Source organism: Saccostrea cucullata, unplaced genomic scaffold (genome assembly GCF_032062105.1).
Source record: "Saccostrea cucullata isolate Sc308-1 unplaced genomic scaffold, CSIRO_AGI_Scuc_v1 ctg10739, whole genome shotgun sequence".
In the NCBI taxonomy this organism is placed as follows: Eukaryota; Metazoa; Mollusca; class Bivalvia; order Ostreida; family Ostreidae; genus Saccostrea; species Saccostrea cuccullata.
The window spans coordinates 1-18,432 of NW_026922416.1; the positions used below are offsets into that span (position 1 = coordinate 1).

General features: G+C 33.0%; 1 protein-coding gene across 1 annotated transcript; it reads right to left on the minus strand.

Moving 5' to 3' along the window:
• Positions 1-5,401: 5,401 nt before the first annotated feature.
• On the minus strand, positions 5,402-6,806 carry LOC134261753 (N-lysine methyltransferase KMT5A-like; the record flags this gene model as incomplete). Its single annotated transcript, XM_062744155.1, has 2 exons — positions 5,402-6,191; positions 6,644-6,806. Coding segments are annotated over 2 exons (380 nt in total), but the record flags the coding sequence as incomplete, so codon positions are not given.
• Positions 6,807-18,432: the final 11,626 nt, after the last annotated feature.

Genomic DNA, 18,432 nt, shown 5'->3' on the forward strand with positions numbered 1-18,432 from the left:
TTTAATTATAAAAAAGAAATTAAAAAAATAAAACGATGAATTTGTTTCCTTTTTCCACCATCAAAATCAAATATAACTATTTCGAAAAAATTTATATAGTTATCGTACATATCGTACCATGAAGGAGGCCTATCATGCTTTACCCCTATTAATAAAAATATATTTTTACATTTGCTAATGTCTTTTTTTACATAAAGTACTAATTATTAAAATTAATTTTCCATAACATGCAGTCGGTCACATGATCAACTTCCTTGCATAGGGGAAAAACTGATTCAGTATTTGGAAAGTTCAATTGTGAATCACATACGTCTTAGATCTTAGACTACATTATGTTGCACTTCCATAATACAGTCAAAATTGTCCTTTTTTTCTTGTAACACAAATAAAAAATAAAAACATAAGAAATAAAATATCATTTTTAAGAGTTTTATTGGGATATGACATGAAGTCGGAAATGATCAAATTTACTCTAACGTACGCCCTTCAGGGGTTATAGAATTTGATAATGTAACTAGCTTCATGTCATATTGCAATGAAACTTGAATAAAAATGATATCTTTATTTCTTGATGTGAAATGCCATTTTTCAAACATACATGTATATGCATGCAGCCATAATAGTGTTTTAAAAAAATAAAATGATTTTCATATTAAATACCATACCAAATAATGTACTTCCATTTACCCAAATAAAAATTACAATGGGAAGTTTCAATTAATACATGTAATTAGCCGACAAAATTTCTGGATTACTGATTATAGGTAAGGTTATAGTAGATTTTACCTTTGTCTCTTGGCATCATCATCTTCTGCACGCCTGGCTGCTTCTCGAGCATCCCCAGCAACACGAATGTTAGTCACCAACTCATTGCCATCTTGCTTTAACTTTGTTAATCGCAGTCGACTCTGTTCAACTTGTTTTCTACTCTTGCTAAGTTCTTCTTTTACCTCTTTCTTTTCATTCAGGTATCCTCACCTAGTTCAGCTCTGTAATTAAATAATTTAATTATGAGTATATAAGACATATTATATCAAGATATCATTTCAATTAGCTTTTATTATGGAATAAATTTTTAAAAATTATATTTAAAAAATATAAATGCTCTTATCCCTTTTTTTTGCTGTTTTTTTTTCAGGTCTGGTACAATCACTAGATTTAGCTACGTAGCTTAAATTACCTACACAGCTTTATTTAGCTACCAAATCAAACTTTTTTTCTTAAATTAACATTTTTCTCAGGATGCATGTGCACAAAGTTGTGAATCTGATGCAGTATAATTTTCAACATTAAACTCATCTGGAAACAATTCATGAAAAATTACTCTTGAAGATGTTTTTTCTGCATAATTGCAGTCAAATTTTTCAAAGTTTTGGGCTATATACAACAGTTAATTAATTTGTGACCAAACAGTTACTTCTTGAGTGCAATAAGGCCAAAGTTTTTTTTTCTCTTGGTTTACGATTCCGCCGACCCTATTTTTCCCTATTTACAAAAATAAAAATAATGTGTTTGACTCTTGAAACTGGATTCTTAATCCAAAATTTTCTCGACCAAATGACTGTTTTTATAATTTACAACACATCTTAAACATTCTAATGACCTCAACAAATACAGACTGTCAAACCACATGGGAGGACAGTCCAAGGATCAACCTAGGGGGCGAATACTCACTTACAGACTGTTTCTAATTACTAATGACCAATGCATCGAATACTGCGTCGGAACTCCTCTAGATTTTACACTTCCAGGTATGAAAAAGTCCATCGTTACAAGTTATACACAACAAGACGCAAAACTGCTGGACAGCTATCGATGTGACGCCAAAGATGTTGGAGAAGATTTTTGATCTTTTTATTTTCAAATAATTAATTCATGCTGTGAATGCAGACATAGTTTTACTGTTAAATTGTGAAGTTATTATACTTCTCTGTAACCACTTAAACTTCGTTCACACATGGTCACCGATTTCATGAAACTTCAAGCTTAGTTGACACCAGAAACAAATATCAAACAAAATTTCGTTGCTATGTGTCTCGGTTGCTATGGCAACACTTTTATTAGAAAAAGAATTTTAGCCACTTGAAATCTTGACTGTGGCTTAAGAGAAATTAATAAAATTATTCCTATGCCAAATGCCTAGAAATCTAAAGAACAAGAGATAATGTTAGAAGTGGTAACCAAGGGTACATTTGGAATGTACTAAAATATGTAAATATGCTGAAAAAAAATGTTTGATAAACAATGGTAGGTGTTACACAACTAAGAAACTTTTACATTTTAATAGCAGTACATAGAAAATTTTACCTTAATGTATATAATGTCAATGAATATTATTTATAAATGACTTTTTGCCATGGTAACACAGTGTTATATACCAGTAACTAATTGGGTTAATGCTACTGTCTTGAGGAAATTCATGAAAACTCTTGGCAAAATGCATCCTTAGGACCTTACAACACCAAAACCATAAGAAAAATTGGGTATAATTGCTACTTAGCAGTGTTACCATGGAAACAAAGTACCAGTGCTTAAAAGTGAACTAATGTTCGCTGCATTAAGAAAAATTGCCATATACCCAAGAAACAAATTTATCAGCTTGAAGATATCTGTTAGAACTGAATTGAATTATAGTTGATAAAATGTGTGCTATGGTTACGCGCGGGAAAATGTTCGAATTTCAAAACTTCTAACTAAATTAAACTTTGTGTGCCAACTTCTTGCATCCACTTAGAACTTTGGGTCAAAATTAAAAGTTGGTGGCTGATAATAAATATCAATCATAAAAGTTTTTGTGAAAGCAATCCATCACTTTAAAAACTTTTTCATAAGTAAAGGACAGAAAATATTTTTCAGGTTTTTCATAATTTTCTGCTTTATTTACCTATAGCAACGCTCTATTTAAAGAATAATTAATTTTTTATGAAAAGCTGATTCAAAATTTTACCTGTATTGCGTGTAAATTATTTGGCTATTTTAGAATAGTTTCTTTTTTTAGACAAAGGAAAATTATGGCTGATATTTTTTTTAAAAGGTTTGATAAAAACAACCTAGGGCATAGATAGTAAAAACATTGCCTCTTTTAAACACTTTTTAACCAAAAAATGCATCTCTATTGTTTGGATAGCTGTCCCTCACTGGAAGTGTGATGAGGCATGACTAAGTGTGATTGCCTTGCATTGTGCTGACATTATTGTTAATATTGCAGGGTTATTTCCATTATTTCCTCATTTGACTATTGCTAACCAAGGGTTTCTGATTTCCCATTATTTGGCATACAGTGTTGATAGAAGTTGTTTTTTTTTTCGGTTGCTTCAAAGCTAACCAAGGGTTTCTGATACACTACTCTCCTCATAATCCCAATTGTGTTTTGTAAATTGTTTATTTCCGTTCGGGATATTTATACACCCGGTGGAAATAAAAATTGTTTTATTGTAAATGACGTTAAGACAACCGTTCGAACAATATTTCGACTTTTTAATCTCGGAAATAAAAAACGCTATTAAACAACATATCTGTAAGACAACATGCAATTCGTACAATAGCGATAATGTCATCCAAAACATTAAATTATTGCTTATTAATTATATATTGAAGCTTCAGATTTGTACTCTAAATATAAAAAACAACTCAATTATTGCTTATTAATTAATCTATGAAGATATAAACTTTGAATTATAGTTAAACACGCATCTTTATGTGTGTCGATACGACGCAATCTGTGCGTCCTGTAAATTTCAAAACTTCGAAAACAACTAAATTTCTTTGAGGGTATATGCCAAGGGTTCATGAGGAGAGTAGCGTATCAGAAAAGTTTGTAGTGAAAGCAATCCATCACTTTGACTGGTAAAAAACTTTTTCATAAGTGGAAAGGCTGATTAGAGAATAATTAATAGCTGATTCACTTAATTTTACCGTATAGCTTTATTTACCTATATAATATAGCTTTATTTAGCTATTTTAGAATAAGTTTCGTTCTATGAAAAGCAGACAAAAATATGTATGGCTGATATTTTTTTTAAAAGGTTTGATAAAAACAACGGACTGAAAAACATTGCCTCTTTTAAAATTTTTAACCAAAAAATGCATTTATCCTGTTTGATAGCTGTTTCACTGGATGCTAAAATGATTAGGCATGATAAGTGTGAAGCATTGTGAATTATTACACTTGTTAATTGTTAAAGCAGGGTTATTTCCATTATTTCCTCATGTCTGTCAAAACGAAAAGGGTTTCTGATAAACATAACTTGTTACATGAAAGCTCTTCATGTTAAAGTAGTGCTGGATTCGGTACACCCGGCTCGACCAATCAGCAATTGTAAATACGTTATTTCCGTTTAATTTCTTGTTTTGCTCAAAAAAAAACTTGCTTGCCACTTGCAACATGCAACGCGATTAGTGTCAGTTCCAAAAATATCAAATATCGAGAATGCATTATATTTGAGTTTTTGTTTAAATATAAAAAACATTTCAATTATTGCTTATTAATTATTCTTGAAATGTGCGATATTACCGGTTAACCGGTGTATCCCGATTTTTTTCTTCACAATACGTATCGCGGTATTTTTTTGTGAATACCGGTTCGGGTTTGATATGCTATAAATTGTTATAAAAAGAGTTATTTGCCCTTTTCAAGGTAAAATATGGCGGCAAGTGACGTGAAGTGTGATCTGAAATGAGAGACATATCTCTGTCAGAAACGAAGAGACAACTGTTACATGAAACCCTTTCATGTTAAAGCCGAATCTGAATATGACAACTTAATTTATCAAGTTGTGTCACAAAAAACTTAGCTTGCCACTTGCGCTGACACAACGCAACCAGGCAGTTGCAATATCAACTCGAGAAAACATGTAATTTGAGTTTGTGTTTTCATTTGACATTGACGAAAAGCAAAATTTATTTTAAAAAATTATATTGTGATATATTGCAATACAAAATATTATATTGCAATATATCGCGATACGATTTTTCAGTCGCGATACCCAGTTCTATTTGTGAAACACTATAAGCCCGGCGGCAACAATGTTCAAAATATCTATTTTTAGCATATTGGTCACAGGCAAGTTCACAAGGTCATTGACCTTGGTGTTGTTTGAAAGAACTTTATCGATAGAGTATGCATACCAAATATGAATTTCCTATCTCCTACGGTTCAAAAGTTATGGAAAAGTGAAAAAAGATTTTTCTAGCATATGGGTCTTAGTCAAGGTCACAAGGTCATTGACCTTTATGTCATTTGAAAGGACTTTATCAATCGAGTAAGTATACCAAATAAGAAGTCCCTATCTCCTATGGTTCAAAAGTTATGACAAACAGTGGAAAAAAACTATTTTTAACATATAGGTCACAGTCAAAGTCACAAGGTCATTGACCTTGATGTCATTTGAAAGGACTCTATTAGTGGAGTAAGAATATCAAATATGAAATCCATATCTTCTATGGTTCAAAAGTTATGACAAACAGTGGAAAAAACTATTTTAGCATATAGGTCACAGTCAATGTCACAAGGTCATTGACCTAGATGTCATTTGAAAGGACTTTATTTATGGACTAAGTATACCAAATACGAAGTCCGTATCTCCTATGGTTCAAAAGTTATGACAAACAGTGGAAAAAACTATTTTTAGCATATAGGTCACAGTCAAGGTCAGAAGGTCATTGACCTTGATGTCACTTGAAAGGACTTAATTAGTTGAGTATGCATACCAAATATGAAGTCTGTATCTCTTATGGTTCAAAAGTTATGGTGAAGGTTAAAGTTGACAACAGACAAAAAAACAAACAGACAAACAGATAAACAGACAAACAGACAGGACAAAAACAATATACGCCCGGGACCTATCCATCAGGGTGCATAAAAATGGGAGAGGGCTACATTATTGCAGCTATCCTCCAGTATGACCAGGATGTCACAAAGCTCACAAGTTTTCTACCAGCAGCTAGTATCTAAAGAGTAGTCTATGAAATAAGACTACAATGAAACTACTACCTGTCTTCTCCACGGAAGATCTTTAACACCATAGTCATATCTTATTTCCACACCAATGCCTATCTTCATTGCTGCAAAGAGTCCGAGATGTGGTGTTCCATTAACTGGTATACACTTCATCACAGCATTTTGACGATCATCTCTTGGGCCAGCATCATTTGCAAATCTACATTTACGAGATGAATTTGTTGCATCCAAGCTGTTACACAAGAAAAAACAAAACTAATTATTAATTTCAAACCCCTAATTTTTAGTACTGCTTTATTCCTGCAACTATCACTGATATTGGCTGAATATATAACAAGATGTCTATGAGCCAATGCTCACTTGAAATAATCCAGCTCTGAAGTGAATATACACTATGCAAATATATAAAATGTATGAAAGCAAATTTCAAAGTGTCACAGGAATTTTGCATTTATTTAATAACTTATCTGCTAGGCCAAATCATAAGATTATTATAATAATATATATTATGCTATGGAAATTGGGAAATTGAAACCTTTTTGGGGGGTCAAGGCAGCTGTTTTTGCATTGGGAACGGGGCCGAATATCTGCCCCAGTTTTAGAGAATCTAGAGCCCTAGTAGAGCATTTAAAATTGTCAAAGAATAACAGACTCTTGGTGGCCAAAAATAACATTTGTACTTACCAATATCTTTTACTGTCCCAGGTAAAGAAGTAAATGTAACTTCCTTTGTGAGAAGGATACATTTTCTCACGAGCAAGCCCTTTTGTCCTACTGATAAGGTCTCCGGCATATTCTAAAATGAACTCTCCTTGTTGGAACTCCTTTCCAGCATAAAGACCCTTTCCTGTTTATAAAATAAGAAAGAAGACAAATCATTTAATGATTGCTTTCAAGTTAAGTGTGAAGTATTCGTGTGTAAATCACACAGACCTCTCATATATGCATATTTCATGAAGCGTGCTAGTGCTTGGAAATGAAAAATATGCCTATGTACAAGTCTGTGTGGTTCACATTAAACTTAATAAGAGGCCCATGGGCCAATCGCTCACCTGGGAAGCTTTGACCATTCTATTCTTTACTAGATTTCCCACTTGTAATACATATTCTTACCCTACCCAACCCCACTCAATTTTGGCCCCACCCTAGCCCCGGGGGTCATGATTTGAACAAACTTGAATCTACACTACCTGAGGATAATTATACATAAGTTTCATCTTTCCTGTCTCAATGGCTCTTAAGAAGATTTATAAAGATTTTTCCAATCTATTCCTGTGTAAAACTTTGATCGGCCATTTTTGCTGGCCCCACCCTTGCCCTGGGGGTCATAATTTGAACAAATTTGAATATATACTACCTGAGGATGATTCTACATGAGTCTCATCTTTCATTGCCCAGTGGTTCTTGAGAAGAAGATTTTAAAGAGTTTTCCTATATATTCCTCTGTAAAATTTGGGTCAGATTTTTTGCCCCACCCTAGCCCCTGGGGTCATGATTTGAACAAATTTGAATCTACACTACCTGAAGATGATTCCACATGAGTGTCATCTTTCCTTGTTTTCCAGTGTATTCTTGAGAAAAAGATTTTTAAAGAGTTTTCCTATATATTCCTCTTATGCAATACTTTGGTTGGCCATTTTGGCCCCACCCTTGCCCCAGGGGTCTTGATTTGAACAAACTTGAATCTACACTTCCTGAGTATGCTTCAACATGAGTGTCATCTTTCCCGGCCCAGTGGTTTTTGAGAAGAAGATATTTAAAGAGTTTTCCTATATATTCCTATGAAAAACTTGGGTCAGCCATTTTGACCCCACCCTTGCCTCGGGGGTAATGATTTGAACAAACTCGAATCTACACTACCTGAGGATGATTCCACAATAGTTTCATCTTTCCTGGCCCAGTGGTTCTTGAGAAGAAGATTTTTTAAAATTAATTGTCATTAATTTTTCTCCAATTCATAATTATCTCCCCTTGGAAAAGGTCATTGCCCTTCATTTGAACAAACTTGAATCCCCTTTACCCAAGGATACTTTGTAGCAAGTTTGGTTGAAACTGGCCCAGTGGTTCTTGAGAAGAAGATGAAAATGTGAAAAATTTACGACAACAAGGACGACAACAACAATAACGACTACAATGACGACGGACAAATTTTGAGAAAAGCTCACTTGAGCCTGGTGAGCTAAAAATCACAGCACTGTGTCAGGTCCTATAAATTTAGAATTGTGTGGCTGATGGGTGTTACCTATATGCACCAACTAAGTTTGATGATTCCCAGCCAAATAATACTATAATTATAAATAATAGTCAATATAATCAATATAAATATTGATATAATGACATAAAATTTTAAAAATATGTAATGTTGACCTGCTTTACTGTTGACATATTCTGAGGACCCAAGATGCAACAACTGACAAAGTTTGATGATCCTAATACAAGGAAAACCTAAAAATCAATATCATCAAATTGGACGAATTTAAATAAACGGTTACTCACTCTTCATATTTTCATTAAATTTGAAATATAAAAAGCCATGATTTTTACAGTTAATAGTCTTTACCTCCCAAGAATGCTTCGATATAAGTTTCGGCTTTTCTGGACCAGTGGTTTTTAAGAAGATGATTTTTCTTATTTTATTCAATATGAAACTTGAATTCTTATTGTCGCCCCGCCTTAACCCCAGGGGTTTTGATTTTAATAAGTCAGATTCAATCCTTATGTTTTGGGTTCGAATCCCACTGTTGGATGTGTGGACCCATCATTTCTCCACCTGTGCTTGCATTCTTCCTGTTGAAATTTTTCATATTTAACTCCTCTAAACTTTATTTTTTTTTCTTTGATATGTTTTCTACCTAATTCTGCCCCAGTTGCATGAAGGATATGGAAATATAAATATGATAGGTCACGAGAACCATGCCAGTTTTGCTTTCATTTACAGCCTCGATCATATTGAATAATACAATTCAACAACACATGTTTGTTCATTTTATTTCATCACATGATAATGACAAGATTTTATGACGAAGTCAGCTTAAAATATACCGTAAGCGAGCCAAAAAAACTTTAAAATGAAACTTTTGTAGAAAAGTGGTAGACTTACGAATAAAATCGGTAGGCGGGAGATGGAGTGAAAAAAGGGCCCGCCTAAATCGGTAGAGTTAATATGTATGACTAATGGGTTAAAAATTTGTTACCGAAACAAGTGCCAAAGTTTTAACAAAGTTTTGAAAATGTAACTTGTCTATTATCCAATTTCAATTTCAGCTTCAAGCTGAGCCTCATATTTTGCATATATCAATTATTAACTACTAAGGACACGTTTGCTTAAAGAAATTTTTCTTGTTCATTAAAATTTCTGAAGTATAAGAATGACATTTAAAGAATTCCTTGATAAAAAGTTAGACACCGGATGAGATAACCAGCCCCCTTTTTGAAATTTAAAACCAGAGACCTCAGAGTGGGATTAAACGATATATCCTGACTAATATGCCACCATTTTGACTTCATATCTACTATACCACTAAATCTAATTTAAACTATAGAATGTCTTTACTGTTCATTTTTCTCCTGATTTTTAGTGAAATTCACTTAGTTTGTCCATTTCCAGTTATTAGTGACCCTGTATTCAATAAAGACAGTCAAGCTAAACATGTCAACCTTTTGTCTTGAAACAGTGTAATAATATTTTATATATTAACTACCTATCAAAAGCGGTAGCATTGCTTTGTGCAAAAACTTTTTATATTTAGGGCTTATACGGAGAGTTAGGAATTGAATGAAAACATATATTTCATGTCAGATGATATTTTTTAGTTTGAAATTGGGGAAAAACAAAATAATTGATAAATTCTAAATTTTTTGCAAAGACAAAAAGTGAAGATACTTGGAAAAACCATTTTGTTTGACAAAAAAATTATAAAAATTCAAAGTATTTTTCATGCTCCTCATTTCTTTGATATTGGGTGCTTATTTTTAACCTTTCGATTATGTGATCTTTAGCCACATACTTGCCTAAACTCGTATAATTTGAATGAAACTATTAGTTGTGGAACACAACAAATGAAGAAATAGTGTGTTTAATCGAAGTTAATTCAACAATCTGAGAAATATATTCCTAAATCTTTCGTTCAAAAATTTTTTTACAATCGGCAACTATCACGTTTTGCGATCAGGCAACCTTGACGTGAAAACAAAGTTTGAGATTTCTAGGAACGAATACAACATTACAATTGTATAAAACTTAATGTACAATTGTTTCAATTTGTTTTTTAATAGAAGTTGTGTCAAACATGTATTAAAGCTTGAAAGGAAGATATGACATTTTGGAATTTAAAATGCTGCATATTGATATATATATTTTTAATGGCCGTCAGGAATGTTGAATGAAATTTATAGTAACCAATGTTATCACTGGTTATATTGAGCTGTTATAACATTTGTGTTGTTAAATAGGTGCTTGAATTACATGTACACATCAAAAGGTGTACAAAAAAAGCGTTTTCAAAAGCTTTAGGTTCAAGTCAAAATGATATCTTTTATTTTATGATTGAATGGCTTCAAATTGGTATACCCAAGCGAGCCAAAAAAACTTTAATAAAACTTTTCAGTAGAAATTGTGGTAGACTTACGAAAAAATTGGTAGGAGAAAAGATCTTAGGGCTGCAATTTGAAAAATGGGTTGGTTTTGTTAAATATGGTCAAGGAGTTAATATGTATGACTAATGGATTACATCATTAAAATTTGTTAGTTCAAACAAGTGCCACACTGATTTAAACACATGTAAACTGTTTTGAAATTGGAAACTTGAGCAGCGAATGTGTAACTGCATTTTTACCACAAGGGGGATTAACTCAATTTCAATTTCAGCTTCTTAGCTTTGAAACATCATTATTTATGTCATATATTTTCTTTATTGCATAATAAATTAAAATCGTTTGTTCAATAATTTTTCTTGCCCATTAAATATGTGTTCAGGAAGTTTTCTGGCTAGGACTGATATTACTGGTACAACCACATTCTTTTATTCCTCACTAGAATTCCAATTGAAAAAAAGCTGTATTGCACAGCTAAAACCTAAATTGAAGAAATTCAGTTTGCCGGTTTGGGTTATAGGAGGAAACATGTTTAAAAATTTTAAAAGTTAAGTGAACTTATGGAAAATAAAAAATGGATAGCCTGAAACGTGATGTCTGTTTTATCTGTTCATCCCAAAACACACATTTATAATAAAACCACCATTTTGACTTCATATCTACTACTCATATTTTTAATTTATAAATCTAATGTAAACTGGCGAATAGAATGTCTTAAAAATTTTACTGACGTCAAATAGGATTTTTAACCCCTGATTTTTATCGTGAAATCATGTTTAGTATGGACCGGGTTCAACGAGTTATTAGCCTGACCATGTATTTGTAATGTAATAAAAACAGTCAAGCTAAACATGTCGAATGTAAACATGGCAGGTAAATTTGAACAAGGCTGGAGAACTTTATTGGATTGTCGAAACAGTTTTTTAATAAGCATTATATATGGAACTACCTTTATCGTTTTAACTTCAAAATATGGATACCTCCATTGCTTTGCCATATTGCAAGTATATGGGACGTATTCTAACTGTGGTGAGGGCTTATACGGAGACACAGTTAGGTTATTCTAACTAGGGAATGCAAAATCTGATGTCATGACAAACTTTTTTAGTTTTTATGAGCAAATATGTAATTTTTTTTCTGTTTCTTTGTTAATTATAAGACAAAAAGTTGTCTTTAGAATAAACTTGATGAAATTTTATTTTTAGTTTGTTACATAAATGATAAATGCTATAAAGAAATGGAATTTTGTATTTGAAATTTTAATTACTGATTAAGTTGATCATTGATCGATTAAGATTCTCTGATTTTGACCGATTATCGATTATGAAATTTTCCCGATTATTCAACACTAGCTTCAGTACCTTGGTATTTAACACTCTTTACCATCGGCTCATACATTCATCTCTGTCGTTGGCTTGCGTATATCACAGTGATAAACACAAAGAAATAGTGCATTTGTTTTAATTCATTATAATTCAATTTCTATGCTTATGTCTAAGTTTTGAGATATATATTCACTAAATCAATCAAGAACTGTTAATTTAATTTGAAACAATCCTGCAACTATCACGTTTTATTTTTACAAATTTGGCAAAAATCTATGACGTGAGCCCATTGCAGAGGTGTCTGAGAGAGGAACGAATGACAACATTACAACATGTATAATAAAGCTTAAAGTTTACAATTTAAAGGCTTTTTTTTTAATACTGAAAATGATGATAAACATGATAAAGCTTGAAAGGAAGATATGACAATATTTGAACTTCATTTTAAAATGCCCATGTGCATTTTATTTCTAGTTGATATATATATGGTGACAATTTTTGTTGCTAATGTTTGGTAGGACAAAGGCATCTTTACTCCTAGAACATGGGACAGTCAAACTGTTTGCATGATTGTAATGGCATGGAGTCCTCTACCAAAATTGTGAAATTCATAGGCCCCAGGGTCAGGGGTTCTAGTGCTAGGGCGGGGCTAAATAAGTATATAGTGAAAATGCATTATTTCTTTGAAAATCTTCTTCTCTGCTCCTCGGTATTAAATAAACTAACTAAGTGCATAGTTATGATGAGCAAGAGTGCCTCAACAAAAATTGTGAATTTTATGGCCCCAGGGTCAGGGGTTCTGGTGTTAGGGTGGGGCTCTATTGATTATATATAGTGAAAATTCATGAATTCTTTGAAAATCTTCTTCTCTGCTCCTGGGTATTAAATAAACTAACCAAGTACATAGTTATGATGACCAAAAGTGTATCAGTCAAAATTGTGAATTTTATGGCCCCAGGGTCAAGGGTTCTGGTGATGGGGGGGGGAGGTTCTATTGATTATATAGTGAAAATACATGAATTCTTTGATAATCTTCTTCTCGGCTCCTAGGTATTAAATAAACCAACTAAGTGCATGGTTATGATGAGGAAGAGTGCCTCAACAAAAATTGTGAATTTTATGGTCCCAGGGTCAGGGGTTCTGGTGTTAGGGCGGGGCTCTATAGATTACATATTAAAATACATGAATTCTTTGAAAATCTTCTACTCTGCTTCTAGGTATTGAATAAACTAACTTAGTGTATAGTTATGTTGAGCAAGAGTGCTTTTACGAAAATTGTGATTTTTATGGCCCTAGGGTCAAGGGTTCTGGTGTGTGTGTGTGGGGGGGGGGGGGCTCTATTGATAATATAGTGAAAATACAATAATTCTTTGAAAATCTTCTTCTCTGCTCCTTGGTATTAAATAAACTAACCAAATAAATAGTTATGATGAGCAAGAGTGCCTCAACAAAAATTGTGAATTTTATGGCCCCAGGGTCAAGGGTTCTGATGTTGAAGGGGGGGGGGCTCTATTAATTATATAGTGAAAATTCATGAACTCTTTGAAAACCTTCTCTGCTCCTAAGTATAAATTAAGCTAACTAAGTGCATAGTTATGATGATCAAGAGTGCCTCAACCAAAATTGTAAATTTAATGGTCCAAAGGTCAGGGGTTCTTGTGTTGAGGAGGGGCTCTATAGATTATATAGTAAAAATACATGAATTCTTTGAAAATCTTCTTCTCTGCTCCTAGGAATTAAATAGACTAACTAAGTACATAGTTATGATGGGCAAGAATGCCTCTTCTAAAATTATGAATTTTATGGCCCCAGAGTCAGGGGTTCTGATGTTAGGGCGGGGCTCTTTTGATTATATAGTGAAAATCCATTAAATCTTTGAAAATTTTCTTCTCTGTCTCTGGGTATGAAGCAGATTAACTACCTATATAGTCATGACGAGCAAGGGCCCTAATCTTGCAGACTTGTGAATTGCAAGGACCCTGGGTCAGGGGTGGGGGGGGGGGGGCTCTACTTATTTACTGAAAATAAATTGTTTGAAATCTGCTCCTTTGTATTTATAAAACATTCATTTATTTTTTGATAGGCAATTTTAAAAGTGTCTTATTAAATTTGTGCAATGTGTGGACCTAGGGTAAGGGGTTTATTTCACAGTGTTAGGCGCACTACTGATTATTGCTGAATATTACTGATTAGTTGGAACGCATTTTTGTTCCCCTACCCTGCGTATGGATATTCAGTAACCAAGCTAAGCAACTGCTAAGTGTACTGTTATGATGATCAATGGTGCCTCTTTCAAAATTGTGAATGCCATATATCATCTGGCTTAAATTAAAACATGAATCAAATTCAATAACTGGAAAGTTGATGCATAATGCTCAGGTGACCTATAAGGCCCGTGGGCCTCTTGTTTATCATTTAGCTTTAATTTGTAAAAAAAAAAAAAATCCCTCCCTCCCTCCTGGGTCTGAAAACCCCCAGGCGGCAATTCCAAACAAACATTCTTTTAAAGATGGCCTCAGGGGGTAAAAACACCCTAAAATTACAACTTGCAAACAGTTGCGAGTACCAAAATAATGAATTTGCATTTTCAAAAGACAACTCGCAATTTTAACATGTTTAAAATGAAAGCTTTTAAAAATAAACAGCTGTCTAATCCATCTTTTTAAGAATTTGTAATTTTCTACATGATCATGGGACATGGCACATGCTTGTTCATTTAAACTTGGAAGATTAATACACAGTAACTAAAGAGAGCAAGACAAAGTCTGGGTTGAAATGGATATTTTTTTCGGGTGAAATTTATAATTAAAAAATACTCGAAAATTTTTGTGAGTTACAAAATATTTAACTCACAATTTGGATATTCTGATAAAATTAATGAAATCCATGAAAAGGACGGCTCTTACAGAAGAAAAAAAGTTTAATGCAAAAAAAAGTATGAAGAATCAAAGTGTCAACAAAATTGCTGGAAATCCGACCATGGCTTGAATACACCGGTACTACGAATCACCAAAATTCCCTTATGAATCACCGAAATGCCCCTTATTTTCTTATAAATAAAAAGGTAATAAATATTTGTGATATCAAATGTTCTAAGACTTTGATACATAGTTAAATTTTCATAATCTTACTGAAGTATTTTTATTTGAAGATGTGTGCATGTCACACCATTGACTTATGCAGCCAAATGTTTAAAACAATTATACAAAGCTGATTTTGAACGTTTAGTGATCATATTGAATTAAATCAGAAATGCAAATGGGATTGCACCTACTAAAACTTCATTTGTTCATTTCTTGTAATTACTCTTGAGTTGGGCTAGTAAAATTTTGTTTGGGCTACCATTAACCATATTTTATACTTTCACTTGCCCTATCGGCATGTAGTCAAAGACTGTAAAAAACTTTGCACATGATAGATGCAAGCATAAATTCTTTAAAGATATTTTTCTTTCCTCTTTATTAGGTAGAACAAAATTACTACATCAGTATATTAAGCAAGGACGCCTCTTTCAAAATTTTGAAATTTGTGGTAAGATGTTCTTTTAGTGGGGCTGCTGATAATGTAATGAAAAAAAACCCATAATTTTCTGTTCGACAAGCAGCATACATTAGGATATCACCTCCCATGTTTACAAAAGTTGGGCACTTCTAAAGGTCAAATCAGTTAAGAAATATATGTTGTATTATTTGTTCTAATTACCTCATCAGTGATCACATAGGAGATGCACATCAAATATATAAGGAATGAAAAAATCATTTAAAAGTTTGTATCAAGGTTGACCTGGCCCCAGGATCATGAAACAGACTTAAGTCAAATTTTCAATCTTCTGTAAAATATTTATTAAGAAATCTCTTAATTGGCTCATAACAACACTTGTAAAACAATTTTAATTTTGGTCTGCCTGCTTTCTACATTTTACTGAATAAAATAAAATTTCTCTGATGTGCACGTGCAGGGCTGAAAATAAAATCCTGATTTCCCGACTGCATTTTGACCGCATTTTAGAATCAGTAAAACATTTAACAAACTTCAAGATGATCCAGACTAATTTGCCTAGTTAAAAAAACTTCAAGATGATCCAGACTAATTTGCCTAGTTAAAAATCACAAATATGGCTGTTGAATTAACAGGTTAATGCATCAAGAGTAAGTTTGATCATGATGGCATTAATTTCAGTGCAAATTCATAAGGGAATGATTGTAATACTTCCAATACATAGTGGTGTTTCCGAAGGTTGTTCCATGCTAGAACTTAATAAAGCTATCAAAGACGGCTCCCTCAGCCTTGGAACTTGGATCAAAATGTCAGCAAGATTTGCAATTTCATTTAGTGTGGGTAAACCAAAGACATAAATTTGATGTGTAATACAATCATATTGTATTGCATATTTATTGTGCTGAAACACACTTAGATTAGTTGTGTTATGTAAGCAATAGACCAGATGCATCACTAAAAGTGTTGGGTTCTATAAGTTTAACATATACCGTAAATCTGGAAATTTTTACTGTAGATAATTTTTTAGCAAATTTGCGCGTGCAATGCATTCGCAAAAATATTTTTCTTAAAAATAAATCAACATGTAAAGATTTTTTCTGAAAGTTGGTATCTATTTTTAACTCATTGAATAGGCGTCGGTAAGCACTGGTCATTTTTAAAAAGAAACCTCTTTATACTACTGTAATTACAAGCTAATTACCCGTGCGTGTAAATTGCCCTCATTATATCGTCCGATGATTTGACAAGCACTGAAACAGTTATTTTATCCACCCATGTATCAAAACGGATGATAACTCGAACTCGGTGCTTTTACTAGAGAGTTCCAAATGTAAATACGGCGTGTAAATTTTAGGTGAGAAAAAACCAAACGTTGAGAAAATTAATTATATTTTGTTGTTCTTTATTTAAATTATATTTTAGGTAAAAAGGCTTACACAAATTCCTGAATGGTTATAATCATTGATTAAGAAGTTATTTTCAGTGCACATCCTTTTGTATTTTTATTTTCAAAATTGTTTTGGAGCGATTCTGCAATTTCTTGCCACGTTGCGAGTATATATTGGTGGTATCCTAACTGTGCATACTAAATTGAAACCTAGATATATAAACTGATATGAAAATCTTAAGTGATTTTTTAGCTCTACTGGTCAGAGACCAGAAGAAGCTGATGCGATAGTAATGCGTCCGGCGTCCGTCCGTCTGGCCGTCCTGTCCGCTGTCCGTCTGTCTGTAAACAATTTTTCAAAATGCTACTCCTCCTACAGTTTTGGTCTGATTTCAATATAACTTGGCACACAAGTAGACTACACTAAGATACATAATTCTGTGTATCGGTTTTTGATTTTGATGAACGGTGTTGCCGTGGTTACTAAAAATAGAAATTTCTGTGAAATTCTTTCAAAATGCTCACCCCTACAGTTCTGGTTTGATTTCATTATAACTTGGCACACAAGTAGACTACACTAAGATACATAATTCTGTGTATCGGTTTTTGATTTCCATGAACGGTGTTGCCGTGGTTACTAGAAATAGAAATTTCTGTGAAATTCTTTCAAAATGCTACTCCTCCTACAGTTTTGGTCTGATTTCAGTATTACTTGGCAAACAAGTAGAATACACTAAGATACATAGCTCTGTATATCGGTTTTTGATTTTGATGAACGGTGTTGCCGTGGTTACTAAAAATAGAAATTTCTGTGAAATTCTTTCAAAATGCTACTCCTCCTACAGTTTTGGTTTGATTTCATTATAACTTGGCACACAAGTAGAATACACTAAGATACATAATTCTGTGTATCGGTTTTTGATTTCGATGAACGGTGTTGCCGTGGTTACTAAAAATAGAAATATCTGTAAAATTCTTTCAAAATGCTACTCCTCCTACAGTTTTGGTCTGATTTCAATATAACTTGGCACATAAGTAGAATACACTAAGATACATAATTCTGTATATCGAATTTTAATTTTGATGAACGGTGTTGCCGTGGTTACTAAAAATAGAAATTTCTGTAAAATTGTTTCAAAATGCTACTCCTCCTACAGTTTTGGTCTGATTTCAGTATAACTTGGCACACAAGTAGACTACACTAAGAACATAAAGAGACTTTATCAACGATCATTATTCTATTTAGTTTCAAATCCCAGCTGCTTAAGTACTTTTCTCTTCCTTTGCTATAAGTTCAAAACAGTAGAGCTTCAGTCTCGACAGAGACTTCTGGTTATTTTTAGCACCAGTGACAATTCGCAAAAATTTGAAGCGTTAAAATTAATCAATAGCTTTTTGACCCAAATTCGCAAAAATAAATCGACGTAAAAATTTCCAGATTTACGGTATGTCTGGTTTTTAGGATGCCGGCGTTTCAAATCATCGGCATGTAGGAGATGCAGGAGAAAATTATTTTGATTTCTACAGACAATATTGAAGCACTGTTGATTAAAAGTTGCTAGTTTTGAAATAAAAAGAAAAAATCATTCCTGCATCTGTTTTTAGCTCTACTGGTCAGAGACAAAAAGAGTTTATGCGATAGTATTGCGTCCATCATCCGTCCCTCTAGC